Source organism: Coregonus lavaretus (assembly GCF_964263955.1).
Source record: "Coregonus lavaretus genome assembly, chromosome: 18".
NCBI lineage: Eukaryota > Metazoa > Chordata > Actinopteri > Salmoniformes > Salmonidae > Coregonus > Coregonus lavaretus.
In genome coordinates this window covers 14,926,042-14,944,618 of record NC_140005.1, presented here as the reverse complement: position 1 = coordinate 14,944,618, position 18,577 = coordinate 14,926,042, and the positions used below count along the sequence as shown (strand labels likewise).

The window sequence follows — 18,577 nt, the reverse complement described above, 5'->3', positions numbered from 1 at the left end:
CAGACTGCTCTCAGGATTAACCAGGGAAACCAGTGAGCTTCCAAACTGCCACTACCCCCTTATATCCCAAACCACTCCTTGATCTGGCTGTGTCAAACTACAGTCAGATTTATAGCTATGCAGGAATGCCTTGCTGATTTAAAACGTGCTTAATACGGGCAAAATTAAATACATGTTGTTTTTAAACTCTCGCAAGAATGTTTCAGATAAACTAAACTCAGCAAATAAAGAAACGTCCCATTTTCAGGACCCTGTCTTTTAAAGATAATTCGTAAAAATCCAAATAACTTCACAGATCTTCATTGTAAAGGGTTTAAACACTGTTTCCCATGCTTGTTCAATTAACCATAAACAATTAATGAACATGCACCTGTGGAACGGTCATTAAGACACTAACAGTTTACAGACGGTAGGCAATTAAGGTCACAGTTATGAAAACTTAGGACACTAAAGAGGCCTTTCTACTGACACTAAAAAACACCAAAAGAAAGATGCCCAGGGTCCCTGCTCATCTGTGTGAATGTGCCTTAGGCATGCTGCAAGGAGGCATGAGGACTGCAGATGTGGCCAGGGCAATAAATTGCAATGTCCGTACTGTGAGACACCTAAGACAATGCTACAGGGAGACAGGACGGACAGCTAATCGTCCTCGCAGTGGCAGACCACGTGTAACAACACCTGCACAGGATCGGTACATCCGAACATCACACCTGCGGGACAGGTACAGGATGGCAACAACAACTGCCCGAGTTACACCAGGAATGCACAATCCCTCCATCAGTGCTCAGACTGTCCGCAATAGGCTGAGAGAGGCTGGACTGATGGCTTGTAGGCCTGTTGTAAGGCAGGTCCTCACCAGACATCACCGGCAACAACGTCGCCTATGGGCACAAACCCACCGTCGCTGGACCAGAAAGGACTGGCAAAAAGTGCTCTTCACTGACAAGTCGCGGTATTGTCTCACCAGGGGTGATGGACGGATTCGCGTTTATCATCGAAGGAATGTGCGTTACACCGAGGCCTGTACTCTGGAGCGGGATCAATTTGGAGGTGGAGGGTCCGTCATGGTCTGGGGCGGTGTGTCACAGCATCATCGGACTGAGCTTGTTGTCATTGCAGGCAATCTTAACGCTGTGCGTTACAGAGAAGACATCCTTCTCCCTCATGTGGTACCCTTCCTGCAGGCTCATCCTGACATGACCCTCCAGCATGACAATGCCACCAGCCATACTGCTCGTTCTGTGCGTGATTTCCTGCAAGACAGGAAGGTCAGTGTTCTGTCATGGCCAGCGATGAGCCCGGATCTCAATCCCCTTGAGCACGTCTGGGACCTGTTGGATCAGAGGGTGAGGGCTAGGGCCATTTCCCCCGGAAATGTCTGGGAACTTGCAGGTGCCTTGGTGGAAGAGTGGGGTAACATCTCACAGCAAGAACTGGCAAATCTGGTGCAGTCCATGAGGAGGAGATGCACTGCAGTACTTAATGCAGCTGGTGGCCACACCAGATACTGACTCTTACTTTTGATTTTGACCCCCCCTTTGTTCAGGGACACATTATTCCATTTCTGTTAGTCACATGTCTGTGGAACCTTATCTAGTCAGCGTGTGCAGAGCTGAGGTGTGAGAACCTTATCACTGTTGGTGTTGGAAGGAAAGGGGCACATACTCTCCCCCACTCCTCCTCTCCTCTGACTTTAAGAGCCACACTCGTCTTTCATCTCACCCTCTCCTCCCTCTCTGTCCCTTCTCCTCCCTATTTCTCTCCTATTTTTCCTTTCTGTCTCCACTCCTCCCTGTCTGTCTCCTCTCCTCCCTCTCTCCTGTCCTCCTTCTCTCAGACTGTATGAATGATGTAGGATCAGGTCTCTAGGAGAGCCATAGGTGTGTCATATTAGCATACAGAAGGAGGATACAGTGGGGAAAAAAAGTATTTAGTCAGCCACCAATTGTGCAAGTTCTCCCACTTAAAAAGATGAGAGAGGCCTGTAATTTTCATCATAGGTACACGTCAACTATGACAGACAAATTGAGAAAAAAATATCCAGAAAATCACATTGTAGGATTTTTAATGAATTTATTTGCAAATTATGGTGGAAAATAAGTATTTGGTCACCTACAAACAAGCAAGATTTCTGGCTCTCACAGACCTGTAACTTCTTCTTTAAGAGGCTCCTTTGTCCTCCACTTGTTACCTGTATTAATGGCACCTGTTTGAACTTGTTATCAGTATAAAAGACACCTGTCCACAACCTCAAACAGTCACACTCCAAACTCCACTATGGCCAAGACCAAAGAGCTGTCAAAGGACACCAGAAACAAAATTGTAGACCTGCACCAGGCTGGGAAGACTGAATCTGCAATAGGTAAGCAGCTTGGTTTGAAGAAATCAACTGTGGGAGCAATTATTAGGAAATGGAAGACATACAAGACCACTGATAATCTCCCTCGATCTGGGGCTCCACGCAAGATCTCACCCCGTGGGGTCAAAATGATCACAAGAACGGTGAGCAAAAATCCCAGAACCACATGGGGGGACCTAGTGAATGACCTGCAGAGAGCTGAGACCAAAGTAACAAAGCCTACCATCAGTAACACACTACGCCGCCAGGGACTCAAATCCTGCAGTGCGAGACGTGTCCCCCTGCTTAAGCCAGTACATGTCCAGGCCCGTCTGAAGTTTGCTAGAGTGCATTTGGATGATCCAGAAGAGGATTGGGAGAATGTCATATGGTCAGATGAAACCAAAATAGAACTTTTTGGTAAAAACTCAACTCGTCGTGTTTGGAGGACAAAGAATGATGAGTTGCATCCAAAGAACACCATACCTACTGTGAAGCATGGGGGTAGAAACATTATGCTTTGGGGCTGTTTTTCTGCAAAGGGACCAGGACGACTGATCCGTGTAAAGGAAAGAATGAATGGGGCCATGTATCGTGAGATTTTGAGTGAAAACCTCCTTCCATCAGCAAGGGCATTGAAGATTAAAACGTGGCTGGGTCTTTCAGCATGACAATGATCCCAAACACACCGCCCGGGCAATGAAGGAGTGGCTTCGTAAGAACCATTTCAAGGTCCTGGAGTGGCCTAGCCAGTCTCCAGATCTCAACCCCATAGAAAATCTTTGGAGGGAGTTGAAAGTCCGTGTTGCCCAGCGACAGCCCCAAAACATCACTGCTCTAGAGGAGATCTGCATGGAGGAATGGGCCAAAATACCAGCAACAGTGTGTGAAAACCTTGTGAAGACTTACAGAAAACGTTTGACCTGTGTCATTGCCAACAAAGGGTATATAACAAAGTATTGAGAAACTTTTGTTATTGACCAAATACTTATTTTCCACCATAATTTGCAAATAAATTCATTAAAAATCCTACAATGTGATTATCTGGATTTTTTTCCCTCGTTTTGTCTGTCATAGTTGACGTGTACCTATGATGAAAATTACAGGCCTCTCTCATCTTTTTAAGTGGGAGAACTTGCACAATTGGTGGCTGACTAAATACTTTTTTTCCCCACTGTATGTCTGTCTGGTTTAAACAGGACTAATATGACAGGAGACTACTCAGTGGTGTGTGTGTGTGTATCCTTGGCCTGGTGACTGATGGCATGGGTCCAGCCACACTGCTCCTCTCCTGGGCAGATAAAAGCAGCCCCACAAATCACCCAGCCCTGCCAGAGAGAGCGCGTGTGTGAGAGAGAGAGAGAGCGCGAGAGAGAGAGAGAGAGAGAGAGAGAGAGAGAGAGAGAGAGAGAGAGAGAGAGAGAGAGAGAGAGAGAGAGAGAGAGAGAGAGAGAGAGAGAGAGAGAGCCTATCCGAGTATGTGTGTGCGAGCGTGCTAAGAGGGTGTGTCAGTATGTGTTTCTGTGTGTATGAATGAAGAAGCATAGATCAGAGGCCTCTGTGTGAGTGTGTGTGTGCTTCTCTGTGTGTGTGAAGGGAAGGGCCGGCTCATGGCGGGAATCCGGTGTAAAATCAGTCATTAGATTGCTTCCAGAAACAGTATGCATAAATAAACACAGGACAGTGAGGATGAGAGGAGGGGGGGAGAGGAGGAGGGGGGAAGAGGAGGGGGGAGGGTGGAGAGGAGGAGGGGGGAGGGGGGAGATGAGGAGAGGGGGTGGAGAGGAGGAGGGGGGGGAGGAGAGGAGGAGATGGAGGGGGAGGAGAGGAGGAGAGGAGGAGAGAGGAGGAGAGGAGGAGGGAGAGGAGGAGAGGAGGAGATGAGGAAAGGAGGAAAGGAGGGGGGGAGAGGAGGAAAGGAGGGTGAAAGTGTGTATCCAACCATCTCAGCGGTCTTCTGAAGGGGGGACTTGTGTGTGTGCGTGCGTGCGTGCGTGTATGTGTGTGTAATCCTTAGTAGTATTTTTGTCTGCATTGTACCGTAGGAGTGCCGACACCGTACTCTGTATACATTGGTATGTGTGTGTATCTGTGTGTACGTGTGTGTGTGTGTGCGTGGGTTGTACCTGTAACAGTGTAGTTGAGCGGTCCGTCCGAGGGTGTGTGTGTGTGTATTATCCCGGTGCCAGTCATGTTGATGTGGTAGAGTCGTATGATGCCGTTGGCTTTTGAGGGAGGGGCCCAGCTGAGCCTTAGAGAGCCAGGACCCAGAGCTGTAACTATGGGAGACCCCACCTCCTCTGGTACCCCCTGGACTGTTACAGCCAGGACCTAGAGAGAGGGAGAGAGACCTGCTAGTCACTGACACATACAAGAGAAACAGAACGTTTGGAATATGACATCATTACCTACCTATGCAATGAGAAAAATGTGGTATTGGCACTGACCCTGTATATAGCTTTCTGTCTTATTTCTCGTGTTTTCTTTATTATATATATATAGTATCTCACAAAAGTGAGTACACCCCTCACATTTTTGTTAATATTTGAGTGTATCTTTTCATGTGACAACACTGAAGAAATGACACTTTGCTACAATGTAAAGTAGTGAGTGTACAGCTTGTATAACAGTGTAAATTTGCTGTCCCCTCAAAATAACACAACACACAGCCATTATGTCTAAACCGCTGGCAACAAAAGTGAGTACACCCCTAAGTGAAAATATCCAAATTGGTCCCAAAGTGTCAATATTTTGTGTGGCCACCATCATTTTCCAGCACTGCATAAACCCTCTTGGGCATGGAGTTCACCAGAGCTTCACAGGTTGCCACTGGAGTCCTCCTCCACTCCTCCATGATGACATCACGGAGCTGGTGGATGTTAGAGACCTTGCACTCCTCCACCTTCCATTTGAGGATGCAGCACAGATGCTCAATAGGGTTTAGGTCTGGAGACATGCTTGGCCAGTCCATTACCTTTACCCTCAGCTTCGTTAGCAAGGCAGTGGTCGTCTTGGAGGTGTGTTTGAGTTCGTTATCATGTTGGAATACTGCCCTGCGGCCCAGTCTCCGAAGGGAGGGGATCATGCTCTGCTTCAGTATGTCACAGTACATGTTGGCATTCATGGTTCCCTCAATGAACTGTAGCTCCCCAGTGCCAGCAGCACTCATGCAGCCCCAGACCATGACACTCCCACCACCATGCTTGACTGTAAGCAAGACACACTTGTCTTTGTACTTCTCACCTGGTTTCCGCCACACACGCTTGACACCATCTGAACCAAATAAGTTTATCTTGGTCTCATCAGACCACAGGACATGGTTCCAGTAATCCATGTCCTTAGTCTGCTTGTCTTCAGCAAACTGTTTGCAGGCTTTCTTGTGCATCATCTTTAGAAGAGGCTTCCTTCTGGGACGACAGCCATGCAGACCAATTTGATGCAGTGTGCGGCGTATGGTCTGAGCACTGACAGGCTGACCTCCCACCCCTTCAACCTCTGCAGCAATGCTGGCAGCACTCATACGTCTATTTCCCAAAGACAACCTCAAAATATGACGCTGAGCACGTGCACTCAACTTCTTTGGTCGACCATGGCAAGGCCTGTTCTGAGTGGAACCTGTCCTGTTAAACCGCTGTATGGTCTTGGCCACCGTGCTGCAGCTCAGTTTCAGGGTCTTGGCAATCTTTATGTAGAGCAACAATTCTTTTTTTCAGATCCTCAGAGAGTTCTTTGCCATGAGGTGCCATGTTGAACTTCCAGTGACCAGTATGAGGGAGTGTGAGAGCGATGACACCAAATTTAACACACCTGCTCCCCATTCACACCTGAGGCCTTGTAACACTAACGAGTCACATGACACTGGGGAGGGAAAATGGCTAATTGGGCCCAATTTGGACATTTTCACTTAGGGGTGTACTCACTTTTGTTGCCAGCAGTTTAGACATTAATGGCTGTGTGTTCAGTTATTTTGAGGGGACAGCAAATTTACACTGTTATACAAGCTGTACACTCACTGGTTTACATTGTAGCAAAGTGTCATTTCTTCAGTGTTGTCACATGAAAATATATACTCAAATATTTACAAAAATGTGAGGGGTGTACTCACTTTGTGAGATACTGTATATATATATATATATTTATATAAAAAGTATTGCTTAAACTATTTTCATATTTATTACTGCACTGTAGAGCTTGCAACTTAAGTATTTCACTATACTTGTGCATGTGACAATAAAACTTTAACTTAATTTAGCTAGCGATGTAAATATTATTTAAAAGGGGAGTAGAATTCTACTCTCTCTGGTCTATACAGATATGAAGGAACCAGAGGGGAGATAGATAAGAGGAGATACAAGGAAAGAGGAAAGTGATTGACCCGGGGATTGAACCAGCTGCACTACAGCAGTGTTTGAAGGTTTTACTATTTGCAATGCTCAATATTATTACATATGGTTGTATCTGACCATCCAGTTGCTCTGTATGAGAATATTCACTAAATTACTAAATTCAAAGGGGAAGCAAGAACAATACCACCAAACAACGTGTGTAAACTTTGCACCCGGTGTTAACACTTAGTGAATGTGAGGCGAGCAAAGAAAATTACCTGGCAATCTGGTCGTCATGGTAGCAGGGATATCCTGGTCTAATAGAATGTCACTACTGTTTCCCTCTCCTGTCCCACACCCTGACACACTATTAGGACAAGACCACAACACCTAGTTACCACGCTGTTCTCCCTCTCCTTCCTTCCTCCCTTCCCTCGCTTTGTTACATTCAATTCTTCTCTGTTTCTCTCTTTTCCCCATCCCCCCCTTTCTCCTTCTTTCTCTGACCCTTTCCATTCTCTTCACTTCCCCTCTCCCTCTTCTCCCTTTCTATCTCTTTCTATCTCTCGCTACTCCCCCATCTCTGACTCTTTCTCTTCCCTGCACTTTCTCTCTCGTCTCTCTCTCTCTCTCTCTCTCTCTCTCTCTCTCTCTTCCAACTCTCTCTCTTTCTCTCTCTCTTCCATCTCTCTCTCTCTCTTCCCTGCACTTTCACTCTCTCTGACCGTTTTTGTTACCTTCACTTCTTCTATCTTCCCCCCTCTATCCCCCCCGTCTCTCTGGTAATTGCTGTGGTTGTGTATTGGGTTAGGTTGGGTTAGGCCATAATTGGGACTGTTTGGCCAATCCACACAGGTGTACAAACTAATCCACCTCACTCACTCAGGGCCACTGTGTGTGTGTACGTGTGTGCAGGCTTGTTCTGAAGAATACGTTCTAGACCATTCTCTTCCTCCCTACCTCCGTCCCTCTCTCTTTCCCAGTCCAGGGGTTTGTATACAGGGCTAGTCTCCAGACAGAAGAGCGTGATGTGAGCAACATAATTAGATATAAAATTTGCCAAAAGCCAGAAAGACAGTTTTCATCTGGGCTTCCATCACCTATAAGCCAGAGAAATTAATTATTGTGTGATATCAGTGGAGTCCCAGAGAGATAGCTGGGCCTCTGTTCTCAAGCCATTAAGCTGCTATCAGGAATATCATGTCTGCTCAGCACTCCTGAACCCACGAGAGAGAAGAGGAGAGGAGAGAGAGAGAGAGAGTGAGAAAGAGAAAGCACAACTGGCCAAATAACATGGGTTCAGACATGAATATGCCGCACCATGCTTTTCTGTTCACTTCATACACTATATGTAATGGTCTGTTATCCTTGTCTCTGTCTGTAGGAAATTAACCATAACACATCAACATCATCTACATAAACACACTTCATAATGAAACATAAGATACAAAAAACCACAAAGGCAAACAAGAGACATCCTAGGAGGGGGACTATGTACTGTCAAATGTAGTCACACTCATTTTGAAATAGATATTGAGATTAACCACAGCCCCCAAACATTTTAGGACATATTATTTTATTTGAACAAGGATCAGATTTGATTCAGAGAAAGTTTGGCTTCTCTCTCTACATTAAGGGAGCACCTTGCCTCCTCTCAAGCGCTTCAGCTGGCTAAATTGGTGGACTACTTGAGAGTAGAGCGAGTGCTGCTTAGTTCAATGAAGCCCTGATTATCTTTACAGTCATCAGGAGGCGATCATATTGAGGGATAATCTAGTGTAAAATGAAGTGCTCCACTACTGTAAAATAAAACCAGACTTAACTTCACACCCAGGTACATGAAAACATCAGAGCATTGAAGATAGAATTAGAAATGTAAGCTACTAGAACAGACACGATTCCCTTATTTTGAGGAGGTTAACCAACAGTAGTGTCTCTATGTAATGCAGTTATGAATGTTTTATCTTCCTGAACACATCCCAGGTCAGGGTTGAAGTAGATATTAACTAAATGGAAGGAGGGAGAAACATGTATTGTGTGGACCGGACTGCGACCTCTGCGGTGAAGAATATGGGATTGTGGCTTTGTCTGAAATGGTACCAAATGGCACTTTATCCCCTATATAGTGCACACATTTTGGCCATGCCAAATAGGATGCTTTTTCAGCCACATCCTGTGTCATGCAGCACCTTGACAGGTCAGTGTTGAAGGGTCAATAAGTCAAGTATTTAGAGGTGAGGCGGCCCACCTGTGAGCTGTCGATGCAGCCGGCGGTGTTACAGGCCCGGAGCCGGTACCCATACTCCTGGAACGGACGGATCCCGCCCACGTCTGTGAAACTCATCTCGTCTCCTCGGTAACGCTCCTGTCCGTCACGCAGCACCACATAGTGGCTGATGTCACCTGGTGGAACGGGAAACAGACCAATGAGAAAGCACAAGTGTGTGTGTGTGTGTGTGTGTGTGTGTGTGTGTGTGTGTGTGTGTGTGTGTGTGTGTTGTCGAGGTTTACCATTGGGCTTGGCGGGAGCCTGCCAATGTAGTTGTACGACGTCATCACGGTCGCCTAGGCGACTCCAGCGGGGCGGGGCCACTCCCCAGGGCGTGTCCTCATTGGTTGTCACCACGGTGATGTTGCTGGAGCCATGTCCATAACTGTTCCAGGCCGATACTCTGTACTCATAGGTGGTATAAGGCTCCAAGTCTGAGTCTGGGAATATAGTTATAACCAGTTCATAAACCAGTTATAAACAGTAATATCCAAGTAATAGCCAAGTAATAACCAAAATCAGTGGTCAATAATGAAGTAACAAGAGAAGACACATGACACAGAAAGTAGCAGTCCAAAAAAGGCCATATAAAAGATACAGCAACATGACCGTAAAACTCAAGTTATTCTGTCTCTTGGGGAGAAAAGCAAACACATAAACACATACAGTCCTTCTACCCCTCCCCTCCCCCACCCCCCCATAAACAAAAAAAAACAAAAAAGTGGTTGTCCCACTGGCTATCATAAGTTGTAAGTCGCTCTGGATAAGAGCGTCTGCTAAATGATGTAAATGTAAATACAGTCAAAAGTATTCCTTATGGGTACATCTTGACTGTGAACATATGCGAGATAGATCCTTTACTGACCCACAGGAGAGCTTTACGGAAAGCAAACGCAAACATTTTCTACGTGTCTCTGTTAGCAAGAGCAGTGGAAATAAACAGAGTCCCAGGCCAAGTCCCTGTTTAGAGCAGTATACCCTGGACACTCCTTGCAATGCTGTGTGTGTCTGTGGGTATGTGTTAGAGCAGGGATGATCATCCGAAAATTACAGACACCAACATTGCCTTCCTCTTAACGAAGAATTTTGCTTACGTCAGTCACTTTCGGTGATTTTGCTACACAACGTTCCTGTAGATTGTTCTAAAACCATTATTTGGTCATCAGTAATAGCCTACGCATCATGTTGATTCCTGCTATGAAGGTATCTGCCTGTCCCTGTTTCGCTGTCGGCTGCTGTGTGAACGAGCCACTCACTCCCTCTCCCCACTGTGCGCACGGAGGAGGGAGAGATGCATTCTGAGAAGCAGAAGCATATGACCGTTGTTCAAAATGCAATTGCGGGAAAAATACAGTTTTCAAAGCAACTACTGTTGTTCTAGTTACAGAGAGGAGAGACACAGCTTTCTGTGAGTAATGTATTTCTCACCTCTTAATATTGAGTTCATGAAACCACTTTACAACCGGAGTAGGCTATGTAGTATGGTTTTGATGCCATTTGCGGTCAATAGGCTACATCAAGTAGCCTAGGCCTAGCGCTGGACATTACATTTACTAATAGATTACCGTATTTTCCGCACTATAAGGCGCACCGGAGTATAAGCCGCAGCAGCTAAATTGAATGATATTGAATGATGTGTACATATATAAGCCGCACTGGACTATAAGCCGCAGGTGTTTTAATGTTAATTACCATATGTAAGGGTTCGTGCACAGAGGGGATTGTCGGGAAAGAGACAAACTGTCTCGCTCTCGTAATGTCTGTCTGTCTTGCTCTCGTTCTGTCTCTCGTTCTGTCTCTCGTACCACTCTCGGTTCCACTTTTACTTTTGCGCGCTACCTGTCTCACTCTTTTCCGGCCTCCAGCTTTTCCTGCTGGAGCCCGCCGCTTAAAGGTGGGGGGCGCGGACCGGTCATAGAGCCCATAGAGATAAAGTTGGTGGACTGTAACCTGTAAAATCCATAGATTTAGGAGGTCTTCTAGTGGCCGTTAGCTGTAAAAATCCATAGATTAGCCGCACCGTTATATAAGCCGCAGGGTCGAAAAATGGGAAAAAAGGCGCGGCTTATAGTCCGAAAATTACGGTAATCAACTAGCCTACCTGTCTATCTAGCAACAATATCATATTTAGAGTTATTAATCTAGCTAAGTGTTTCAACTTTTGAGTTCCCACCTCCTCGGGTGGTGAATAATATAGTTTAGGCCAATATGCAAAAAGATGTCTGCAAATTCATTTCTGAAGAGCCAAACATAAATCTGATAATTCTGGATCCTATTTCGACAGGTTACACATTAAAATATCTATCATGAATTCCCTGGATATGTTTAATGAAATAGCTTACTTTTGTAATCGTAGGCTACCATCTCAGTTGTCTTACTTGGCACCGGAAAAAAAAATGGTCTAGAGCCCTGCCGCTAATGTAAAGTAAAATGTATTGTTGTATTTATCGTTATGGAGTAAAACAGTTACATTTATCGCAATTTGACTTTTAGTCCATATTGCCCAGCTCTAGGTGTGTGGTAATGTTGTGTTTGTACTTCTGTGAAACCCTGACGTTGGTGATTTGAATAATTTGCATAGATGTGCCGTGTGTAAGATGTGTGTATGAGGTGTATGCATGTGTTTCTGTGGTATGAAAGCATTGCGTGTGTTTGCAGTTTGAGTGTGTGTGTGTCTGCGTGTGTGTGTGTGGGGGCGGTGTGAGAAACATCTGGTGGATGGCAGGGATGCGACAGCTTTATGTTCCTCTGTCCAGATGGTGTCACAGCTTCGACTAGAATCACTCTCTTCTCCTTTCCTCCGCACAATGCCAACACACACACACACACACACACCCTCCACCCAGCATATTACCATTAGTCTTGATTAAACAGACGTAACTAACCAAATAAATAATGTGCAGAAAAAGTACACGCACACACACACACACAGACAGACACACGCACACACACACACTCCCTCCGGCTTGATAAATAAGAGTGAGTGCTCAAGTGGTGTTTAAACGGCCATCCCAAAGTTTTAATGATACAGCGGTGCTCACAGGCCCATGACACCACCAACCAGAGTTACGACTTACAGCCATTAACAAACAAGCAGCTGTTTCAACACGTGTGTGTGTGTGAGTGTGTGTGTGGAACGTCATGGAAAATGCATTGGTCTCCAATGCCACATTAATTTACAGAATAATTTATTTGTTGTCACAGCTACAACAGTGTGTGATCCCTGATCAGTAAGGTTGTTTCTGATTGGTCAAGACTTGAAGCTACTCTGGTGATGTTTTCTAAATCGCTTCTGAGGGTGTTAATAAAGTTGTACAGTATTGAATGTAATGTAGAGTAGTCAGACCTGTGTAGCTGTATCTATTGGCCAGTAGTCAGACCTGTGTAGCTGTATCTATTGGCCAGTAGTCAGACCTGTGTAGCTGTATCTATTGGCCAGTAGTCAGACCTGTGTAGCTGTATCTATTGGCCAGTAGTCAGACCTGTGTAGCTGTATCTATTGGCCAGTAGTCAGACCTGTGTAGCTGTATCTATTGGCCAGTAGTCAGACCTGTGTAGCTGTATCTATTGGCCAGTAGTCAGACCTGTGTAGCTGTATCTATTGGCCAGTAGTCAGACCTGTGTAGCTGTATCTATTGGCCAGTAGTCAAACCTGTGTAGCTGTATCTATTGGCCAGTAGTCAGACCTGTGTAGCTGTATCTATTGGCCAGTAGTCATACCTGTGTAGCTGTATCTATTGGCCAGTAGTCAGACCTGTGTAGCTGTATCTATTGGCCAGTAGTCATACCTGTGTAGCTGTATCTATTGGCCAGTAGTCAGACCTGTGTAGCTGTATCTATTGGCCAGTAGTCAGACCTGTGTAGCTGTATCTATTGGCCAGTAGTCAGACCTGTGTAGCTGTATCTATTGGCCAGTAGTCAGACCTGTGTAGCTGTATCTATTGGCCAGTAGTCAGACCTGTGTAGCTGTATCTATTGGCCAGTAGTCAGACCTGTGTAGCTGTATCTATTGGCCAGTAGTCATACCTGTGTAGCTGTATATATTGGCCAGTAGTCAGACCTGTGTAGCTGTATCTATTGGCCAGTAGTCATACCTGTGTAGCTGTATCTATTGGCCAGTAGTCAGACCTGTGTAGCTGTATCTATTGGCCAGTAGTCAGACCTGTGTAGCTGTATCTATTGGCCAGTAGTCAGACCTGTGTAGCTGTATCTATTGGCCAGTAGTCAGACCTGTGTAGCTGTATCTATTGGCCAGTAGTCAGACCTGTGTAGCTGTATCTATTGGCCAGTAGTCAGACCTGTGTAGCTGTATCTATTGGCCAGTAGTCAGACCTGTGTAGCTGTATCTATTGGCCAGTAGTCAGACCTGTTTAGCTGTATCTATTGGCCAGTAGTCAGACCTGTGTAGCTGTATCTATTGGCCAGTAGTCATACCTGTGTAGCTGTATCTATTGGCCAGTAGTCATACATGTGTAGCTGTATCTATTGGCCAGTAGTCAGACCTGTGTAGCTGTATCTATTGGCCAGTAGTCATACCTGTGTAGCTGTATCTATTGGCCAGTAGTCATACCTGTGTAGCTGTATCTATTGGCCAGTAGTCAGACCTGTGTAGCTGTATCTATTGGCCAGTAGTCAGACCTGTGTAGCTGTATCTATTGGCCAGTAGTCATACCTGTGTAGCTGTATCTATTGGCCAGTAGTCAGACCTGTGTAGCTGTATCTATTGGCCAGTAGTCAGACCTGTGTAGCTGTATCTATTGGCCAGTAGTCAGACCTGTGTAGCTGTATCTATTGGCCAGTAGTCATACCTGTGTAGCTGTATCTATTGGCCAGTAGTCAGACCTGTGTAGCTGTATCTATTGGCCAGTAGTCAGACCTGTGTAGCTGTATCTATTGGCCAGTAGTCGACCTGTGTAGCTGTATCTATTGGCCAGTAGTCAGACCTGTGTAGCTGTATCTATTGGCCAGTAGTCAGACCTGTGTAGCTGTATCTATTGGCCAGTAGTCAGACCTGTGTAGCTGTATCTATTGGCCAGTAGTCAGACCTGTGTAGCTGTATCTATTGGCCAGTAGTCAGACCTGTGTAGCTGTATCTATTGGCCAGTAGTCAGACCTGTGTAGCTGTATCTATTGGCCAGTAGTCAGACCTGTGTAGCTGTATCTATTGGCCAGTAGTCAGACCTGTGTAGCTGTATCTATTGGCCAGTAGTCAGACCTGTGTAGCTGTATCTATTGGCCAGTAGTCAGACCTGTGTAGCTGTATCTATTGGCCAGTAGTCAGACCTGTGTAGCTGTATCTATTGGCCAGTAGTCATACCTGTGTAGCTGTATCTATTGGCCACTCCACTGTAGATCAGATCTTCTTGGGAGGAGCAGAGGGCTGGATCAGACTGTGCAGGAGGAGTGTGTGTGGTCAGAGGGGTGTGTGAGGTCATGAGTGTGTGTGTAGTTCGCGGTGAGTTTAGCAGTGTGGTTTCAGGTGTGTGTGTGGTGTGGAGTGTGTGTGTAGCAAGGACCCAGGTACAGATGTAGAGAGAGGGGTTGAAGGAACAGGATCCACAGTAGGCTGTGGAGGCAGCAGACACTGAACACAGAGTCCTGGGAGCACACTGGGCCTGGAAAGGAGACAACACACTGCAGTTAGATATACAGCACGCACGCACACACACACACACACACACACACACACACACACACACACACACACACATACACACACACACACACACACACACACACACACATACACACATTTGCTTCACTATCCTTGTGGGGACCTAACAATTTATTCCCATTCAAAATTATATTTTCCCTAACCCCTAACCCTTAACCTAACCTTAACCCTAATCCCAAACTCTAACCCTAAACCTAACCCTAATTTTAACACTAACCCTAACCCCTGAGCCTAAAATAGCCTTTTTCAAAATGTTCTACCTTTCCTATCCTTGTGGGGACTTCTGGTCCATATTTGTATTTCACTGTGTCTAGTATTCATATGATTGTATATACAGTATGTGTGTTTATGTATGTTACCATAAACTGTAACTAAACCATGATATGGCATGTACAGTGGGGAAAAAAAGTATTTAGTCAGCCACCAATTGTGCAAGTTCTCCCACTTAAAAAGATGAGAGAGGCCTGTAATTTTCATCATAGGTATAGGTCAACTATGACAGACAAATTGAGGAAAAAAAATCCAGAAAATCACATTGTAGGATTTTTAATGACTTTATTTGCAAATTATGTTGGAAAATAAGTATTTGGTCACCTACAAACAAGCAAGATTTCTGGCTCTCACAGACCTGTAACTTCTTCTTTAAGAGGCTCCTCTGTCCTCCACTCGTTACCTGTATTAATGGCACCTGTTTGAACTTGTTATCAGTATAAAATACACCTGTCCACAACCTCAAACAGTCACACTCCAAACTCCACTATGGCCAAGACTAAAGAGCTGTCAAAGGACACCAGAAACAAAATTGTAGACCTGCACCAGGCTGGGAAGACTGAATCTGCAATAGGTAAGCAGCTTGGTTTGAAGAAATCAACTGTGGGAGCAATTATTAGGAAATGGAAGACATACAAGACCACTGATAATCTCCCTCGATCTGGGGCTCCACGCAAGATCTCACCCCGTGGGGTCAAAATGATCACAAGAACGGTGAGCAAAAATCCCAGAACCACACGGGGGGACCTAGTGAATGACCTGCAGAGAGCTGGGACCAAAGTAACAAAGCCTACCATCAGTAACACACTACGCCGCCAGGGACTCAAATCCTGCAGTGCGAGACGTGTCCCCCTGCTTAAGCCAGTACATGTCCAGGCCCGTCTGAAGTTTGCTAGAGTGCATTTGGATGATCCAGAAGAGGATTGGGAGAATGTCATATGGTCAGATGAAACCAAAATAGAACTTTTTGGTAAAAACTCAACTCGTCGTGTTTGGAGGACAAAGAATGATGAGTTGCATCCAAAGAACACCATACCTTCTGTGAAGCATGGGGGTGGAAACATCATGCTTTGGGGCTGTTTTTCTGCAAAGGGACCAGGACGACTGATCCGTGTAAAGGAAATAATGAATGGGGCCATGTATCGTGAGATTTTGAGTGAAAACCTCCTTCCATCAGCAAGGGCATTGAAGATGAAACGTGGCTGGGTCTTTCAGCATGACAATGATTCCAAACACACCGCCCGGGCAACGAAGGAGTGGCTTCGTAAGAAGCATTTCAAGGTCCTGGAGTGGCCTAGCCTGTCTCCAGATCTCAACACCATAGAAAATCTTTGGAGGGAGTTGAAAGTCTGTGTTGCCCAGCGACAGCCCCAAAACATCACTGCTCTAGAGGAGATCTGCATGGAGGAATGGGCCAAAATACCAGCAACAGTGTGTGAAAACCTTGTGAAGACTTACAGAAAATGTTTGACCTGTGTCATTGCCAATCAAAGGGTATATAACAAAGTATTGAGAACATTTTGTTATTGACCAAATACTTATTTTCCACCATAATTTGCAAATAAATTCATTAAAAATCCTACAATGTGATTTTCTGGATTTCTTTTCCTCATTGTGTCTGTCATAGTTGACGTGTACCTATGATGAAAATTACAGGCCTCTCTCATCTTTTTAAGTGGGAGAACTTGCACAATTGGTGGCTGAATAAATACTTTTTCCCCCCACTGTATATTCAGGTTGGTTTCTTCAGGAAGCCATGTGTGTGAACATGTGGAGCCCTGTGTGGTGAGTAGTGTGGCTGCTGCCCTAATGACATCATTAGGAGATAATGACAGTTCCTCCCCAGTCCTCTCCTCTCTCTTCTCCCCCTCCCTCTCCTCTCTCTTCTCCTCCTCCCTCTCCTCTCTCTTCTCCTCCTCCCTCTCTCTTCTCCTCCTCCCTCTCCTCTCTCTTCTCCTCTTCCCTCTCTCTCATAACCCTCCTCCCTCTCTCTCTTCTCCTCCTCCCTCTCTCTCTTCTCCTCCTCCCTCTATCTCTCTTCTCCTCCTCCCTCTCTCTCTTCTCCTCCCCCTCTCTCTTCTCCTCCTCCCTCTCTCTCTTCTCCTCCTCCCTCTCTCTCTTCTCTTCCTCTCGCTCTCTCTTCTCTTCCTCCCTCTCCTCTCTCTTCTCCTCCTCCCTCTCTCTCTTCTCCTCCTCCCTCTCTCTCTCTTCTCCTCCTCCCTCTCCTCTCTCTTCTCCTCCTCCCTCTCCTCTCTCTTCTCCTCCTCCCTCTCTCTCTCTTCTTCTCCTCCCTCTCTCTCTCTTCTCCTCCACCCTATCCTCTCTCTACTCCTCCTCCCTCTCTCTATTCTGCTCCTCCCTCTCCTCTCTCTTCTCCTCCTCCCTCTCTCTCTTCTCCTCCTCCCTCTCTCTCTTCTCCTCCTCCCTTACCTCTCTCTTCTCCTCCTCCCTCTCCTCTCTCTTCTCCTCCTCCCTCTCTCTCTTCTCCTCCTCCCTCTCTCTCTCTTCTCCTCCTCCCTCTCTCTCTCTTCTCCTCTTCCCTCTCTCTCTCTTCTCCTCCCTCTCTCTCATGCTGGGATAGGAACACACTATTATAGCCTGGAAGCAACTGATAAGTGTGTGTGTGTGTGTGCGTGTGTGCGTGTGTGTGTGTGTTCAGATATATAGATATAGATATACATTCAGACCTGCTGTCATCACACATGGCTACGACAATGTCCAATATACACTACATGACCAAAAGTATGTGGACACCTGCTCATCGAACATCTCATTCCAAAATCATGGGCATTAATATGGAGTTGGTCACACCTTTGCTGCTATAACAGCCTCCACTCTTCTGGGAAGGCTTTCCACTAGATGTTGGAACTTGCTTCCATTCAGCCACAAGACCATTAGTCAGGTCGGGCACTGATGTTGGGTGATTAGGCCTGGCTCGCAGTCGGCGTTCCAATTCATCCCAAAGGTGTTCGATGCGGTTGAGGTCAGGACTCTGTGCAGGCCTGTCAAGTTCTTCCACACCGATCTCGACAAACCATTTATGTATGAGCCTCGCTTTGTGCATGGGGGCACTGTCATGGTGAAATAGGAAAGGGCCTTCCTCAAACTGTGCCACAAAGTTGGATGCACAGAATCGTCTAGAATGTCATTGTATGCGGTAGAGTTAAGATTTCCCTTCACTGGAACTAAGGGGCCTACCCTGAACCATGAAAAACAGCCCCAGACCATTATTCTTCCTCCACCAAACTTTACAGTTGGCACTATGCAGTCGGGCAGGTAGCGTTCTCCTGGCATCCGCCAAACCCAGATTTGTCCATCAGACTGCCAGATGGTGAAGCGTGATTCATCACTCCAGAGAACGCGTTTCCACTGCTCCAGAGTCCAATGGCGGTGAGCTTTACACCACTCTAGCCGACGCTTGGCATTGCGCATGGTGATCTTAGACTTGTGTGCGGCTGCTCGGCCATGGAAACCCATTTCATGATGCTCCAGACAAACAGTTCTTATGCTGACGTTGCTTCCAGAAGCAGTTTGGAACTCGGTAGTGAGTGTTGCAACCGAGGACAGACGATTTTTGTGTGGCCTACCACTTCGCGGCTGAGCCGTTTTTGCTCCTAGACATTTCCACTTCACAATAACAGCACTTACAGTTGACCGGGGCAGCTCTAGCAGGGCAGAAATTTGACGAACTGATTTGTTGG

At 46.0% G+C, this 18,577-nt stretch overlaps 1 protein-coding gene across 1 annotated transcript in view; it reads right to left on the bottom strand.

The window, feature by feature from the left end:
- Positions 1-18,577, bottom strand: part of ush2a (Usher syndrome 2A (autosomal recessive, mild)) — a gene marked incomplete at both ends in the record, with an annotated part of 418,741 nt that overhangs the window by 58,058 nt on the left and 342,106 nt on the right. The window contains 4 exon segments of the mRNA XM_084181556.1: positions 4,465-4,669; positions 8,912-9,066; positions 9,175-9,372; positions 14,457-14,547. Coding sequence (XP_084037682.1) covers positions 4,465-4,669; positions 8,912-9,066; positions 9,175-9,372; positions 14,457-14,547 — 649 coding nt within the window.